Source organism: Malaclemys terrapin, chromosome 7, assembly GCF_027887155.1.
Source record: "Malaclemys terrapin pileata isolate rMalTer1 chromosome 7, rMalTer1.hap1, whole genome shotgun sequence".
In the NCBI taxonomy this organism is placed as follows: domain Eukaryota; kingdom Metazoa; phylum Chordata; order Testudines; family Emydidae; genus Malaclemys; species Malaclemys terrapin.
Window position 1 is genome coordinate 22,554,999 of NC_071511.1, and position 17,507 is coordinate 22,572,505.

General features: G+C 47.6%; 1 protein-coding gene across 1 annotated transcript in view; it reads left to right on the forward strand.

The window, feature by feature from the left end:
* PODXL2 (podocalyxin like 2) overlaps window positions 1-17,507 on the forward strand; it is a 43,414-nt gene that overhangs the window by 15,831 nt on the left and 10,076 nt on the right. The window contains exons 3-4 of the mRNA XM_054036081.1: window positions 10,938-11,863; window positions 13,653-13,727. Of these exons, the coding sequence (XP_053892056.1) occupies window positions 10,938-11,863; window positions 13,653-13,727 (1,001 nt within the window). The remainder of the gene's footprint in view (window positions 1-10,937; window positions 11,864-13,652; window positions 13,728-17,507) is intronic.

Genomic DNA, 17,507 nt, shown 5'->3' on the forward strand with positions numbered 1-17,507 from the left:
TCTCAGAACCTCAGTTAATACAACTCCTTGAATTATTCAACAGCTCGGGAGCTCATTTCTATTTAAAATTTAATTAGAAACCTGGCGTGTGTCATTTCATAATAAAGGATATAGTAATAGCGTCCCTAAAACGGGAAGCTTTCCCCAATCACACTTGGTCTACAAGTCTATGATATACATGCCACATGTGTGATGGAAGTGCCATGTGATTCCCTATGGAACTGTGTAACCAGTTGCATTTATTATGTTACTTCTAACATACCAACCCATGAGTGATGGATTGTTATTGTTTTTTTAAACCAACCTGCCAGAGAAATGTTTGTTTCATTCACCAAATGTAAAATTTCCTCCCAAGATTACGGTGGAGTAAGGCCCATTTCTGGAGCAGTGACAGGTCTGAGGTCTAGTATCAATCAAGGCTAGAAATGGGTCAGAGATACTATTAGAAAGGAATGATTCCCAGCTTTGTAACAGGACACATAACATTTGCTTCTTTCACTGTAAAGTGTAAAGATATTGGGCCTCAAATTAACAGTCTGATATAGGCCAGATTTCTAGAGATTTCAAAGCTGTGTTAATTTTTTCCCCTCTGAAGTCTGTAGACTTGGACTTAGCTCAGCCTTTTTGTGGCTTTGCAGGTGGGGGATACAAAATGTAATCCCAATACATTTCTTTGTAATGTTCTCAAACTTTCCTAAAACATGTGTGCTTTTCGTGGCAAACACGTGACGTAGAGAACACCTGGTACTTGTTTGGGACGGCTGGCATCACTCACCTTGTGGCTTTGTTTCTCCTGAGTAACACGCTCCTGCTGATTAAAATCTTCATGCCACACCCCAATATATTTACATCGGCTTCAGTGGGTCCCTGCCTGAGTAAGGACCTCAGGATTTGTCTCATACTGTCTTGGATTTTAATCCATTTTATCCATGCTCCTCCTCCATGACTGTGCATTGAAATGCACAGTCCTCCACACTAGCCCATTGGCACCCCCTGTGTTTTCTATATATGCACATCCATTACCCATCAGTTACTCAGTATTCGACTCTACAAGATAAATTAATGGGGCTTGGCACAGGGGTTTCTGTGGGGGTCAAGGTGGGCGTTGGAATGCTTTTTCCTTAGGACAAGGAGCAGCAGCTGAGTTGCTGTACAGCTACGACTGCAGCAATTGCACAGGAAGGTTTGACTGGCAGATTCACGTATTTGTGGACCCACTAGGCGTGCCCCTAACTCTTCCTTGCCCTGCTTTCAAAACCCTCTCCACGTACATGCATTGAGGCAAATGGCCTGCAGAGCATGGGGGATGGGGAAGGGGGCATGATTTCTCTGAATCCAGCCTTCCTGCACAGTGGAGCAACATCTGTGCCTTGCCTGTTGGGCTGTGCATGAGATGGGGTTTGGATTTACACCATTGCAGCAGCCCTGCAGTGGCTGGAGTCTCAGCCCACAGCACCAAAAGTGTCACCCCTTTAGCCTTTGCTTAGTGGGTTGGCAGGTACGCTGGGGAGCACAGAGGTGTCTGGGGGCTAGTGCAGGGGCATGGATCAGTGTGAAGGTATTTCATTGCGTGTGTGTGTGTGAGGACCAGTGCTAATTATCTGACTTAGTTTGAAAACCCCACAGAGGATGTGCAGAAAAAAGTAAAGAGAATTTGTAATATATCAGTGCCTCACTGAGGACTGGGGAATATTTCAACGCAGGGTGTTTGGAGACTGAGTCCAGAGTTTCCTGCTTCTCCCAAGTGCAGAATGAGTCTCTTCCTGCTGGAATGGTGGCTGTAAATGGTCTCCAAGGCATGATTAAATGATTCTGAATGTCTTGGGAAGCATTGGGGGTCTTCCTATGATATTAGGGTGACTGATATGTATATGCAGTAGAACATATGGCACCCCAGCCAGAGGATGAGTACACCCAAGGCCTAAAGTTATTGGCACTTCGGTCACTGACTTCAATGGGAACAGGATCTGACCTTTGAAGTTTAAAACTCTCCCTCGAGGATGATGTGCTTGGCCTTTTTCTCTGTCTTTGTTTCTGAATGCAGCTGATACTCTGGCCCAGGGAAGAAGAAGTCAGTGCTGTGCATGAGAGTCACATTACAGGGCTGACCAAGGACCAGAGCAGAGACTTGGAGGCAGATCACCCCTGGGGTGGATTACTTAAGGAGAGCAGATGTTAGCATACAAGGAGGGACCAGTGGAGGAAGAGTCAGGGCAGGGCTAGTGCTCAAGTCAGAAAGATAGACAAGGGAGGAGGAGCCCTTGTAATGTTGGAGCTTCCTTCTTGTTGTCAGCAGCAAAGCTCTGTGTGTAACACAGTATTGATTTGGTCCTGTTGTAAGCATGGGGAGGTGAATGGACTGTGCTGTGTTCCACATGGCATGTGTATATATGACAATTTCCTGTAATATCCTGGACAAACCCTTTTGAACTAAGGTTAAGTGTTTTATGAGTTCATTGTATTAAAAATGCAAATGTTTCTGTATTATTGTGGGATTGTGTGTAATGTCTCATGACTAATGTAACCCTGGGAAGTGTTATGAGCTTCAAAGGACTCTTTTAAACAATGTGCCAGATGAGAATGAACTTTTAGTTGAGTGGGTTTCCTACAACATACTTGAGAGGAGAGGAAGGCAAAGTCCCACTTCCGGACCCTGAGGAGAAATCCATTGTCTGCTCATCATCTGTTCCCGGGGTCCCAAGATCAAAGACTCCAATTGTATGAAGGAGCAACTCACAGATGCATGGGTGTTCTTGTTTTGAGCAAAAGGTGTTATGAACTTGTAACCACAGAAAAAACCCTGGGTGGGGTTTGAAGGACTGATCACCTCCCAGAGCCCATCTTGGAGTTGGGGGGTGACCTCTGGTAAGCTTATTAGTATTCATGTAGGTTCTTTGGTTGTTTTAATATATAATGCTTTTACCTTATGAATAAATGTGCTTGCTTAGAAAGGGCTGGGCGGTACCTTCTAAATGTGGGCAATTACGCTGCTTATTGCCTCTGAGGAGAAAGCAAAGCAGACCTGCTTAGGCAGTTTGACTTATAGGGGAATGCACAGTTTCACAGGGGACTGTGCTGCTTGGAAAAACTGTGATCAGGAGGGAGAGATGCAGGTCTCTGCCCAAGACAGGTGATGGCAGAGAAGCTGGAAGCCTAGAGTGGTTGCCCTTGCTGGACCACAGAGAGGAGTACAGGCACAGTTGCTCTGAATTATGACAGCATGTTGCAGACTAAAGGACCAGGAGGCATGACCTCCCTCCCCAGCTGTCCTCAACTGCCTCCTGGTCACCTCCATTGGTCAGGTTAATGCTAGATGACCTGGTATCCCCAAAGCTCATGAGGAAACCAGAAGCTGTTCAAATTGTCATTTGGGTTTGACTTTTTAATTTCTCCTTTGCAGTAAAATTGGATTGAGTGACTCCTGCAGGCACTTGCAGCAGGGTCCCAAATGACTTCTATCCCCTCCTGTTTCCTCCTAAGGCATTGCATCTCCATGGCAAGCAATGGGGTTTCCTCGCTAACTTAAGAGAAAGAAGAATGGGGTCTGCTTTTTAAAAAAAAGGCTTCAGCTCCATCCCTGGTGTAACCCCACTGACCTCTCTGACTTCATTGACACCAGTAGAGTTGCACTGGGTCATATCCATCCCTGGTGTGTCTGCCTGGATCACAAATCGATATGTTCTTCTTAGGCTCAATCAGAATCAGTCCCACTGCCCTTCCTGTTGATTTTTTTCCCAGTGGTGGGAAGTGTAGGCCTCTAAAATCCTCCACTTACCCCATCTGTTCCTCTCCCGCCAAGGCTCCAGTTTGGGCCAACCCAACCTTCTGGCTCAGGGACAGCTCTGTGCTCCCCGGCTGCCGAGCAGCAAAGTCTGTTCCGAGAAGGGTCGCTTAACATGTTAGCGTACGTTAAACCAGGACGTAAACAAGCGGCATCCCGGAGCTGAGTGCAGGCAGGAGGCTGGTCAGCGCTAAGCCTCTTACACATGGTCTTTACCAGGTGCTCCATTGCATTAATGCCTTGGCTGAAGATGGGATTAAGAGCTGTAGATTTGCTGTCAGTCTGGAACGGGAGGTGGCTCATTTCAATGAGCCTGGTGCCTGGAGGGGAGAGGAGGGGATAGCTGTGGCGGAGGGCAATTAATGCACTCAGGAGAAAGGGGGCTCTTAATAAAAGGGCGATGAGGTGGGAAAGACCTTAATTCCCTGATTGTGTAGTTGGAATTTATAATTGTAATACAGTGTCCAGCCTGTCTCTCCTGTTACCCTCCAGCATCCTCTCTCTCTAGGAATGGTCTCCGTTAAGCAGGGAATATGTGGGAAATTAGAAAAGGTTTTTTAAAGTGCCATATGCCACTGTAATGAACCACAGCCGCATGTATAAAGACCTGATAAAGCAAAATAAACCAAACTCCTAAAAGGGGAGAGTGACTGAGAAAGCACCTGCTGTGTGAAGCTTTCTTAACTGGGGAAGAAGGTGAAATTGGCCCCAAGCCAGACTGGGTAAGTCCTGCTACCTGGAGATGTTAGCATCCTCAAACTGGAGTTGCAGACCTCTCCACATGCTGTCCTCTTGTTCCATTCTCCTCTGGGATACAGGTGGGGGGTCCCATGCAGGCTGAAAACCAGCAGGCTTCTGGGCGGCTGCCTTTTTGTGTCACTCACCCTGCTGTGCTGCTCTACTGTCTCTTAAATCTTCATTACTGGTAAATGTAGTAGATCCTTCCACAAGGAAAAACTCATCTTTGAACACGGCCCATATGTACCCAGGTATGATCTAATCTACCACCGACTTCAATGGAATGCCCATAGAGCAGAGCAGCACAGTCGGTAGAACGGAGATCTAGCTGTGAAGGGGTTAATGATGAGACTGCAGCTTGCTCACTTCTGACCTCTTCTCTTCCCCTCTCTCTTGCATCCTTCTATTCCATAAACAGGTCTCCACTTCCCTGTTGAAATATGATGCACTCATAAACCAGCCTGACGAATCTGGCATTGCAGCCAGCTACCTAATACCCATCCTGTTAACATAATACCCAGCACCTCCTCGCCAGGGTGAGTGCAAGTAACTTGAGTCAATCTGGACTTCATATTCCATGATGCAGGGTGACAGGATGCAGTTACTGTAGAAATCTCAGTAGCACTCTGGCGGGGGCAGGGGCAGTCTAGCAGCTCGGCACACTGGGGAGGTGGACAAGATATCACCTAACAGTTCTATTGAATCCAAGTTCTGTGACTCAGACTACAAGAGAAGGTGATCTTGGGTCTCAGCTTGAGGTGCCTTACAGAGACCCGATTAATAGATTCATAGATTCTAGGACTGGAAGGGACCTTGAGAGGTCATCGAGTCCAGTCCCCTGCCTTCATGGCAGGACCAAATACTGTCTAGACCATCCCGGATAGACATTTATCTAACCTACTCTTAAATATCTCCAGAGATGGAGATTCCACAACCTCCCTAGGCAGTTTATTCCAGTGTTTAACCACCCTGACAGGAACTTTTTCCTAATGTCCAACCTAAACCTCCCTTGCTGCAGTTTAAGTGCATTGCTTCTTGTTCTATCCTTAGAGGCTAAGGTGAACAAGTTTTCTCCCTCCTCCTTATGACACCCTTTTAGATACCTGAGAACTGCTATCATGTCCCCTCTCAGTCTTCTCTTTTCCAAACTAAACAAACCCAATTCTTTCAGCCTTCCTTCATAGGTCATGTTCTCAAGACCTTTAGTCATTCTTGTTGCTCTTCTCTGGACCCTCTCCAATTTCTCCACATCTTTCTTGAAATGCGGTGCCCAGAACTGGATACAGTACTCCAGTTGAGGCCTAACCAGTGCAGAGTAGAGCGGAAGAATGAGTTCTCGTGTCTTGCTCACAACATACTTGTTAATGCATCCCAGAATCATGTTCGCTTTTTTTGCAACAGCATCACACTGTTGACTCATGTTTAGCTTGTGGTCCACTATAACCCCTAGATTCCTTTCTGCCGTACTCCTTCCTAGACAGTCTCTTCCCATTCTGTATGTGTGAAACTGATTGTTCCTTCCTAAGTGGAGCACTTTGCATTTGTCTTTGTTAAACTTCATCCTGTTTACCCCAGACCATTTCTCCAATTTGTCCAGATCATTTTGAATTATGACCCTATCCTCCAAAGCAGTTACAATCCCTCCCAATTTGGTATCATCTGCAAACTTAGTAAGCGTACTTTCTATGCCAATATCTAAGTTGTTGATGAAGATATTGAACAGAGCCGGTCCCAAAACAGACCCCTGCAGAACCCCACTTGTTATACCTTTCCAGCAGGATTGGAAACCATTAATAACTACTCTCTGAGTATGGTTATCCAGTCAGTTATGCACCCACCTTATAGTAGCCCCATCTAAGTTGTATTTGCCTAGTTTATCAATAAGAATATCATGCGAGACCATATCAAATGCCTTACTAAAGTCTAGGTATACCACATCCACCGCATCTCCCTTATCCACAAGACTCGTTATCCTATCAAAGAAAGCTATCAGATTGGTTTGCCATGATTTGTTCTTTACAAATCCATGCTGGCTAGTCCCTATCACCTTACCACCTTCCAAGTGTTTGCAGATGATTTCCTTAATTACTTGCTCCATTATCTTCCCTGGTACAGAAGTTAAACTAACTGGTCTGTAGTTTCCTGGGTCATTTTTATTTCCCTTTTTATAGATGGGCACTATATTTGCCCTTTTCCAGTCTTCTGGAATCTCTCCTGTCACCCATGATTTTCCAAAGATAATAGCTAGAGGCTCAGATACCTCCTCGAGTATTCTAGATGCATTTAATGAGGCCCTGGTGACTTGCAGACATCTAACTTTTCTAAATGATTTTTAACTTGTTCTTTTTTTATTTTATCTTCTAAACCTACCCCCTTCCCATTAGCATTCATTATGTTAATCATTCCTTCAGACTTCTCGGTGAAGACCGAAACAAAGAAGTCATTAAGCATCTCTGCCATTTCCAAGTTTCCTGTTACAATATCTCCCTCCTCACGGAGCAGTGGGCCTACCCTGTCCTTGGTCTTCCTCTTGCTTCTAATGTATTGATAAAAAGTCTTCTTGTTTCCCCTTATTCCCATAGCCAGTTTGAGTTCATTTTATGCCTTTGCCTTTCTAATCTTGCCCCTGCATTTCTGTGCTGTTTGTTTATATTCATCTTTTGTAATCTGTCCTAGTTTCCATTTTTTATATGACTCCTTGTTATTTTTTAGATCATGCAAGATCTCGTGGTTAAGCCAAGGAGGTCTTTTGCCACATTTCCTATCTTTCCTACTCAGCGGAATAGCTTGCTTCTGGGCCCTTAATAGTATCCCTTTGAAAAACTGCCAACTCTCCTCAGTTGTTTTTCCCCTCAGTTTTGATTCCCATGGGACCTCACCTATCAGCTCTCTGAGCTTACCAAAATCCGCCTTCCTGAAATCCATTCTCTCTATTTTGCTGTACTCCCTTCTACCCTTCCTTAGAATTGTGAACTGTATGATTTCATGATCGCTTTCACCCAAGCTGCCTTCTACTTTCAAATTCTCAACAAGTTCCTCCCTATTTGTTAAAATCAAGTCTAGATGTTCAGAAAGTGCTGGACACCTGCCCTCTAAAAAATCAGACTCCTTTGAAGTGCTTCAGGTGGGGAACTTAAAATCAATAGTTGTTTTTGAAGATCTAGGTCCTGATGTACACTAACTAGAGAGGCTGAACCATCACTCCAGATCCCTGAATTCTAGAGGTGTCTGAATCCCGATTGGGATCGGGATTCTGCAAATATCTTTATAATGGGCAAAACCAGTGCCTGCCAGATCTAAAAACCCCTGAACTTAGGGGCAGTCCGAGGCCAGATCTGAATTTTGCTCATCTGTAAAGTAACTGGTAGAACAGAGTTCTTTGCAGGATTTTAGGAACATTTAGGTTTTAATCCATGTCAGGTTCTTGCTGGGCCAGACATGTAGTAGGACCCTGGGCTTAGCATGCAGGGAGGTGGTGCTGGTGGGGAGTGGAAATGTTAAATCGATTAGCACTGAGCCTGAGGACTCCTGCCTCTGCTTCCATCTCACTGACTCACTGCTGGAGAGAAGCAGCTCAGGTTTCAGTTGTAGGCTGCCCTGTAAACAGGAGCCTGCTGGGAGGTGCAGGATCAGTTCTCTCTCAGCTTTGATCTCGGTGGTGAGACAGGAGGCTGCAATCCATCAGCTTCCCTGAGGGCTCGCTCACCCTGAGTGCTCTCTGTTCAGAGGATAGCAGGCAGGCTGACTCAGGTGGGAGGTTTAACCCTTAGGGAACTGGCTAATTCCCAGGTGCTCTAACAGTTTAAGAAAAGGTCAGTTGCAGGTTTCAAGGGAGGCTGATGTGCCAGGAGGGTTTCCAGCTGTCAGGGAATAGTGCTCTTGCTTGCTACTTGGCCAGTTCCAGCCCTGTGCAAGGAATCTGCCTGCTTTCCTGCTGCGTGTCTTCGTAGTCCAGTGTCCCATCTCTGACAGTGCCCAATGCCTTACGCTTCGGGGGAGGCCAATCCTCCCTTCCACACCCATAGTGCATCTGTGCAGGCGCAATTCCTACAGTTCTCAATGGGGCTACTGTATGGAATGCAAATGCCAAGCGTTTCAATGGAAGCGGAAGCCCGAGAGCCTGGTGAGGTGGGCTAGTCCTCCCCCGCCCAGTGCCCTCAATCCCATGGTCATTCCTGCCTCTGGCTAGTGAGGCAGTGGCTGCTGCATACCTTCAGACAGGAGGATGACGACAGGGCACTTGGAAAGGCTGGTGCCAGACTGCAGCCAGGGAGAGGTTTTCTCTGCCTGGGCATTAGCTCACTGCTCTTGCAGCCACCTTGCATGACAGGGCATAACCTCTTTGCTAGCCAAAGAGCGGTGGTGGAGAGCTTCAGGTGGCAACTGTCTCCTTTGGCCCTTGGAACTCTTGAGTCTATCGAACCCGTTTCAGGGGTTTTAGAGCACGTTTGCTAGTGAAGAGGCACTTGCCCAGTAACATGGATTTATGCCATATGCCCTTCAGAGCTCGGATTGAGCCTAAGAGCCCCAGGTGGCCCAAGTGACAATAGATCCCGGTGCCCTGTATGGGGCCAGAGGTGGGAGAGGCCCCATGGGAGCCCAGTTAACAGCAGCCTGGAGGAGCTTGACAGGCTCTGGTTTCACTTTGAAGGAAAGCATCAGGAGAAAGTCACGAGCTCCCTGTCGCAGTGGGGGTGGGGAGCACTGAGCCATCACAGGCATATAAAGTAGCCTTAGGGAGAGTTGGGGGCTGATTTTAATATAAAGCTACTGATGTGGGAGAGTCATGTAAATCAACCACCAGCTGGGTAGGAATTTGTCTGTGACACGTTTGTGGTCACCGTTAGGGGTGAAAGGATCCACTTGCTTCCTGCTTTGGGACTATGGGGGCTGAGACCGATGAGTTGCTCTGGCAGCATGGAGAGGTTTGCCTGCTATGGAGTATCCAAGCGACTCTTGCTGACAACACACTCTCCCCACCCCCGCTCTCACCCCCCAACTGAGCTCCAGACGCAGCAGCAGTAAGCGGTGGTTTGGGGACGGGTGTCATTCGGAGGCTCCTCTCACAGATGCGCACTGTAAGGCATCCAGACGGCTGCCTCCCACCGTGCTTAATGAAGCATCCACTTTGGCAGCCAGGCAAGAACATGGGCTTGGGGATGTCGGACAATCGCTTATTTATTTATGAAGAATAACCACAGCCCAGGGAGGTGGGAGGGCCGGTGTTTTCTGGCTGCAGCAAGACCGCTTTCTGGCTCCCAGCGTGCACTGCGCTAGGCGTGGGGGAAAGGGGACTTATTCAGGAGGGCGGCCCAGTACTCAGCAGCATTGTTATTGGCAGCTTCTTGATAAGGATGGTGGGTTTCCATTGGCATCAGGGATGAGTGTGGCTGGAGCATGTGGCCTGTCAATTGTCAGTAGCTGATCTTGCTGTTACTGTGTCAGTCCAGGACATCTTAGAGGTCCTTGCTGGGCTTCCAAGAGGAGCCACTGACTGGTCTGATTTTCCTGCTGTGAGGCCTAGTGCTCCCTTGCCCTCATATTCCACAAGCTGCTGGATTCCCCTCAAAACCCCGCACATGCTGGCCTTCCAGAACAGCACCATGCTGCAGTTAGTGAGCCTTCGGTTGGGGATGTGTGGATTTAGCTCAGTCCCTGTTTCTGTCCTTTATTCCCTCGGCTAAACAGCTTCTTCAATAACCTGGTGGTTTGGAAACCCAGGAACCATCTGTGAGGTGATTTTATGCTGTGAGATGCTTTCCTGACCCAGAGTCTGCTCTCAGTGACATCCGAGTCAATCCAGATTTCAGTGGCGTTACCTGTGTGTAACTGAGAGTAGAATCAGGCCTATCATTCTGTCGTTCCTTTCCCCCTTAATCTCTATCATTTCCACCTTAGTCTGATAGTGGCTAAATGGCGGTACAGACTGGTATCTGTTTGAGGGCCCCTGTATTAAATGAATTGCAGGATCTCAGCTTAGTTCCTAGAGCATGCAAACGCACCTCATGAACACTGCCAACAGAACTGGCACTGATTGGCCCCTGGGTTGGCAGGCTCAGTGGAGAGGCCTGGTACAGAAGGGTCTGTGAAGTCTGAACTCGCCTGTCATCCCTGAAAGGGTTCCTCCAGGCCTGGTGGTGAATGCATGGGAAGCTTGCACTGCTGTTGCCCAAGCTGCATCTGCCAATCATATTCTTCTCGCTAACATATGAACTTAACTCTATTAAATGAACCCATTTCCCTCTTTGGTGGCAAACACCAGGACACTCTCATAGGGCCTCCAACCTCTGTCATCTGTGTCCCTAAGTAGATAGACCCTGGGCTTGTTCCCTCCTCTCTGCTTTCATCCCCCAGTCTTTCAGCGTTCATGATCATTTGTGATAGACTCCTAACATGAAGCATCTTGGATTTGTTTTAGACTACAGTTTTCCAGTCACCTCTCATAAGGCCCTGCCCAAGGGAAACAGGACGCAGGTTAAAGACAACTGGGAAACCGCCCCCCTTCAGCCGTCATCGGATTCCGTGGAGCCTGACCCACATACGCCTTTCTCCGGTGCTCTGGAGGAAGAGGAAGGGCTGCTCCCCATAAACCATTCTAAGGGAGGGCAACAGAGCAGCCAGACTCAATGGCCAAAGGACATATCTTCAGAAGCAGCTGGCCAGGAGGACTCCTTGTTCTCCCTCCTGTTCTCCACAGCCTCCAGCAGACTGGGTGTTGTGACTGAGGCAGCTGTAGAAAGGCAAGAGGAGGACTCTGTTCCTGAGCACACTTCTTTGGGCTTTGACCTAGGGAGCAGCATAGGGCCAAGTCTGCTGCCTGTGTCCTCCATCCTGTCGGTCACCACTGCAGGATCCCAAGGTGTCGCAGAGCATGCCATCCAGGTGACTTCAGAAAATATTGGGGCTACAGTGGGAGTAGGAATGGAGCGAGCAGGGACCGTGGCAACAGCAGAGTCCACACAGACCCTGGTGGGAGCTGGAGTGGAGACCACAGAGCTCCCAGTGAGAGGGGAGCTCATTGAGTCCACAGTACGAGAGGGTGGGGAGCAAATGGGGCCCACAGTGCTAACTGGAATGGAGCAAACAGAGGAAGCTCCTGAGGTAACATCTCCTGGAGGCAGCCCCCAAGATCCCAAGATTGTTTCTGGTAGTGGTGATGGCCCCACAAATGCCAGCTCCTCGGCGGCTTCCTTGGATGGGTCTGACGAGCCAGCTGCAACTCCTGCTCAGAATGGCACGAAGCTGGCTATTGAGACCACGGCAGCAGAGCGGAGCTTTGTGCCACAGACTGGGGACACCCACCTGGATGTGCTGTCAACAGGACTGCCCTGGAACTCGGCACAGGTATCCCATTGTGCGGGGGAGGGGGACTCATTATGGAATATGTTTGGGTATTAACCCTTCTTCCCCCAATGTTGTGTGGATATTAACTTATACTCACCTCTCCCTGCTTTCAAATGCCCCATCATCAGTCTGGTGGAAATAGTTGCTGGGACTTTTCCCATGACCTCACTAAAGGTTGTAGGGGATTGTTCCCTCTTTCATGGCACATTGTGGAGACATCTCAGATACTGAGTGTGTGTGGGGGGGTCAATGCACCAAGAAACCTTCCCACACAGTTTTGCTCCTACCCTGCTGTCTATGCATATCTAATGTAATCTTTGGGCGGAAAACAGCAGTGAAAGGGTTAATAGTTAGCTCCTTTCAAGTCCAGTGATATTTCTTCAGGTTGCATTATTGGAAATAAAAGTGCGTGAATGGCCCCAGACAACTCTGGGAGGTGCCTATATCACCAGTACCTGCATCGCTACCTGCGCTGCAACTGTTGGTGCCTGGACAAATGCAGGGCACGTGGAGCAGGGCAGCAGTACACTGATCTTTGTCAGCAGGTTAGTACAGGAGAATTGCAGGGAGGGAATTGCAGGACAGACATACAATAGAGTTGCAGGGAGGGTTCAGAGGAAGGATGGTCCAGTGGTTAGAGCACTAGCCTGGCCTGTGGGAGACCTGTTCAATAGCTGCTCTTCCACAAACATCCCATTTGATCGTGGTCAAGTCACTTAGTCTCTCTGTGACTCAGTTCCCCATCTTTAAAATGGAGATCATGGTGCTTTCCTGCCTCAACGGGATGCTGTGAGGATAGGATTGTGAGGTGCAAAGATATTATGGTAATAGAGGCCGTATAAGTGCCAAGATAGATGGGGGTGGAGGTTACAAGATAGCAGTACAGTAAAATTGCCGGTGGTTGTGCGATTGCAGGGTACCTGTGCAGTAGCACCTGCTTTGAGGTCTATTGAGGCTTCTCCTGTGTTGCAAAATTTTCTGTAAGGGGTAGATGGAGAAAGAGATCCAGAGCTTTTCACCACTAGGTCAGCCAATTTCAGTGCCACTCAAGCTGGTAGTGAGTGAGGTGACCAGGTCATTATTATCTGATGGCTGTGGAACTGGACTTTGTCTAGTTTTGAAACCATCTGCAGTTTCTAGGAGTTCAGCTGAGGAGAAGGGCTCCATTTCAGCCTGCCTACAGAGCTGCTTCTTAAGGACCGTGAGGCTCTGGATGCAGTCTGTTGTGATAATATGCAGGCCACCTAAACAGCGGATCCAGCTAACAGAGTGTCTAGCTCCATTTGGACGATATAACGCAGTAAACAGGTGTCCCTATCACACAAATCAGTCTGGCAGTTAGCACTAATTGCCTGTCCCCTCCCCCATTCTTATTCTGAATAAGGGAGCCAAGGACTGAATGCACCATTAGATAGCCTCAGGATAGCAAGGCTGATTGGCATGGCAGCCTGTAGGGAGCTTACCCGGCCACTGATCGGACTGTCCCTGCTCTGTGGATTAACAGAGTACAGTACCGAAATCCACTAGCACTCAAATGAAAAAGAAGACATTTCTTTTCTATGCATGTATGTCACAGCCTGGAGAATGGGGCATGTCCTGCAGTATCCCGTCTTTGGAGAATCCCCTCCATATTGGAGAACATGCAGTTCCTCCAGAGCTTTCCCAAAAGTTCAAACCCCTGCTCAGCGTACAATACAACCCCTCACTTGCTCTGCTCAAGCTTCTTGTGCCGTCAGCAGGAAGCTGCATTCTCCTTCCAAACCCAGCTGTATGTGTCTTGTCTTTTCAGGTGATCTGCAAGGACTGGAGTAACCTGGCAGGGAAAAACTACATCATTCTGAACATGTCTGATAACATCGACTGCGTAAGTCAGACACAAGAGACCTGAATAGAATGAGAGTAAATGGGAAATAGCTAGAATACTAACATGGGGGTTGGCTCTGCTATACAGGGCAGCAAAATATTTGTTAGTGTGACCGATCCTAGGATTCATAGGACATTTTCTAGGGCAGGGGCGGGCAAACTTTTTGGCCTGAGGGCCACATCGGGTTACCGAAATTGTATGGAGGACTGGTTGGGGAGGCTGTGCGTCCTCAAACAGCCAGGCGTGGCCCAGCCCCTGCCCCCTATCTGACCCCCCCCCTTCTTGCCCCCTGATACCCCTCCCAGGACTCCTGCCCCCTCCAACCTCCCCATTCCCTGTCCCCTGACTGCCCCCTGGACCTCCCCCCCCGACTGCCCCTCACTGCCCCATCCAACCCGTCCTCTCATTCCTGACTGCCCCCCCCCGGGACCCCTGCCCCATCCAACCACCCCTTCTCCCTGACCACCCCTGCCCCTGACTGCCCCCGCCACCCCATCCAACCTCCCCTCGTCTTCCTGACTACCCCGCCGGAATCCCTTCCCCCATTCAACCCCCCCTGTTCCCTGCCCTCTGACCTCCCTGACCCCTATCTACACCCCTGCCCCCTGGCCATCACCCCGAACTCCCCTGCCCTCTATCCAATCCCCCCACTCCCTGCCCCCTTACCACACTGCCTGGAACATTGGCGGTGCTACAGCCATGCCACCCAGAGCACCAGGACAGGCAGCTGTGCCGCCCGGCTGAAGCCAGCCATGCCACCGCGCAGCACAGAGCACTGCATCAGGCCGCGGCTCTGCAGCTGCGCTGCCCATCAAGAGCTCACAGCCCCACCGCCCAGAGTATTGCATCGGCAGCACAGTGAGCTGAGGCTCCGGGGGAGGGGGAACAGCAGGGGAGAGGCCGGGGGCTAGCCTCCTGGGCCAGGAGCTCAGGGGCTGGGCAGGAGGGTCCCGCGGGCTGGATGTGGCCCGTGGGCCGTAGTTTGCCCACCTCTGTTCTAGGGCCAGCACAAATCCTATCATCAGCACTGCTGTCAAGAAACTGCAGCTCTTGTGTGTTGCATGCACCTGTATGTGCATTTTCCATCCTCTTCTTTTTCTGGGGGTTAGCAGGCAAGATAGTGGAATCAAGATGATCCTAGGCTTAGGTATAAACCCAGATTTTCATAGAATGTCTGTCCCAGATCTTCAAATGGGCTTTTAAAAAAGTGTCTGCAAGTTTTGCATGTGCAGCCTTCACTTGTTCCTCTTGTTTCTCAGTCAACATAACTAGAAATTTGTGTAGGGAGAGTGGGAACCTTGACTGAGGCCATCCTCCCTGGGTTATGATACTTGATACATGTTCATCGCACTTTCCATTGGAGGATCTCAAAGCACTTTACTTTTCAGAAATTCACTGGACAGTTTAAAACTGAATTTTTTTAATTGATTTTTTAAATCCAATTTCCAATAGAGCGACCCCTTTAAGTACTAAGGAGTGCCTGAAATTAAAATACATATATTCCTTACATTTTATAGATTATTTTCTGCTATTTAGATGGGCCTCTTCAGTGAGGCAGTTTCTCTTTTGTTAACTGGCTAAACAAGAGAACAATGATATGTCCATTCAATAACATTTTGTGTATCATCAATATAAATTTGAAAATAGCTTTTTGTTGTATTTCAGTTTTAGTGATCTTGGATGTTCATTGTAACTAGATTTGGTATAATAGTTTCAGAGAGAAATGTGATGTTTTAAATTGACTGTGTTCCTTTAATTGAATCAAGTCTCTCAACAGGCCAGTGTTGTTGGTAAGCATTATCTCAGTTTTACAGCTGGGGAAACTAAGGCACAGAGCAGTGAAGTGACTTGCTTCAGGACACACAATAAGTCAGTGGCAGAGCTGGGAGTAGATCTCAGATTCACAATCCTGTGCTTTTAGCCTCAAGCCCATCCATCCAGAAGGATAGAAATTGGGTTTATAATATATAGCCCTTGGTTTGCATTTTCATATTCCAGACTTTTTACAACTGCTAATCATCACAACCCCCATGGGAAGAAGGTTAATATTCCCATTTTACTGATGGGGAAAGAGTTGGCAGCGAAAGTGTTTTGTTCAGTGTCGGATCTGGACTTAGACCACAATAATTCCTGGGTAGAAGTCCAGTGCTCAAACTACTAGGTCATATTTCTCTTTCACACTCATACCTTCTAAACCAGTGTGCCATACTGGGTTCTATGCTGACAATGCAGTCACTGTGGAAGCAAGCACAGCATCTGTTCTTAGCTTAGCAATAGCTCTAATACAGCCTGAGAGGTCAGAACCTATTTTACTGCAGGTAGGAACATGGCCTAAAGCACCAGGTTTGGGATCTTTAATTTCCACCTGGATGACCACCAGATGGGAAGGAGCCTTTTTTTTTTCCATCTCATCTGCAGGACAGTACCTGTAACACTGCATTCCCTAATCATGCAATGAAGTGGCAAGATTGGGGTCTGATCCCAAGACCGAGACTTTTTTCTTCTCCTCACTTTTGGGGTATGATGTCTCTGCTCATGTTTCTCTGATGATTCTGCAAATAAAGACTCATTGTTTCCAGAGTAAACAGGTTCAGACTGTCACTAAATCTTCTTTAAGTGCCTCTCCTCTTGTCCCCCTCGCTTCCCCCTTATCTTGTTTTCTTTCTCGTTCTGTTAACCAGAAGTGCTCTGCTAATCCAATACTCACCCATCAATCCCTGAAACCTGCAGTTAATTGATGAACCCAAAGCCCCTTGGGTATCTCTGGTAAAAGGGCCCATTCACGTTTGGAACCTCCCATGGGCCATTTATCAAACTCTTAAAGACCAGTTATCAAGAGGACAGGGTCAGGTTGTCCTTTGTGATTTTTAAACTGATTTTTAAAATACATGATTACTTTAGAAATTTGAAACAATGTTTATCTGATGAAATATTTTCTCCTCTCTGCGTATCTGTTTTTTTTTATCATAGGTCCCTGCACTGGACTAAGCGTGCTGTTTTTGTTCTTGCGGGATTGCTCTTGAGCGCTGATCTATGCACATTGGTCTTTTTTTTTTTAAAAAAGAGAAACCCTGAAGGATTTGGTTTAGAAACAATAAATATAGAGAATGAATGATGATAACTTTCTAAAGGGGTATAAGAAATATGTTCCTTTCAGTAAGCCTCCTGACGTTAGCATTGCCCCTTCAAACAGAGAACTGTTTGTCCTTCATACCATTTTAAGTGCTTCTGTCACAACTAACATTTACAGTTCAGAACATCAGCGCTTGAAAATAAGCTTGTGATGGCTCATTTCCTATCCACCTCGGTCATCATCCCTCTCTCCCCCATTTCATCTGAGTACTACACAAGTGCAATTTTGCTGTATGTAATAGCTCTCATCTCTTCCTGTTGCCATTTGCAATCATTGAGTTTTAACCATTGGAAGGAGATGAAAAGTGAAAGCAAAAGTGCGGGGGACTGGAGGTGTAATCCTCGGCTATTCCCTTGCCAAACATAGATGCCGCCCTTGGGCAGGCAGGACTGGACTGTTTTTCTACTTGACTTCATGTTTCAAAACAAATATTCCCAATAAGTGGTTTATGCTGTCTTCAACCTTATTCAAAGGAACACCTGTCAACTTAAATATCTAACACAAATGTTTCCCTTCCCTGTGTTGTATTAGTGTTTTATATGATTGAAACTGAAAGGATTTTTGTTGTTTAAGTCAAACTCCCTCCTCCCCCGCCATCACAGTTGCTGCAGTTTGTTTACTGTCTGTTGAACTTCATTCAGGTTGGA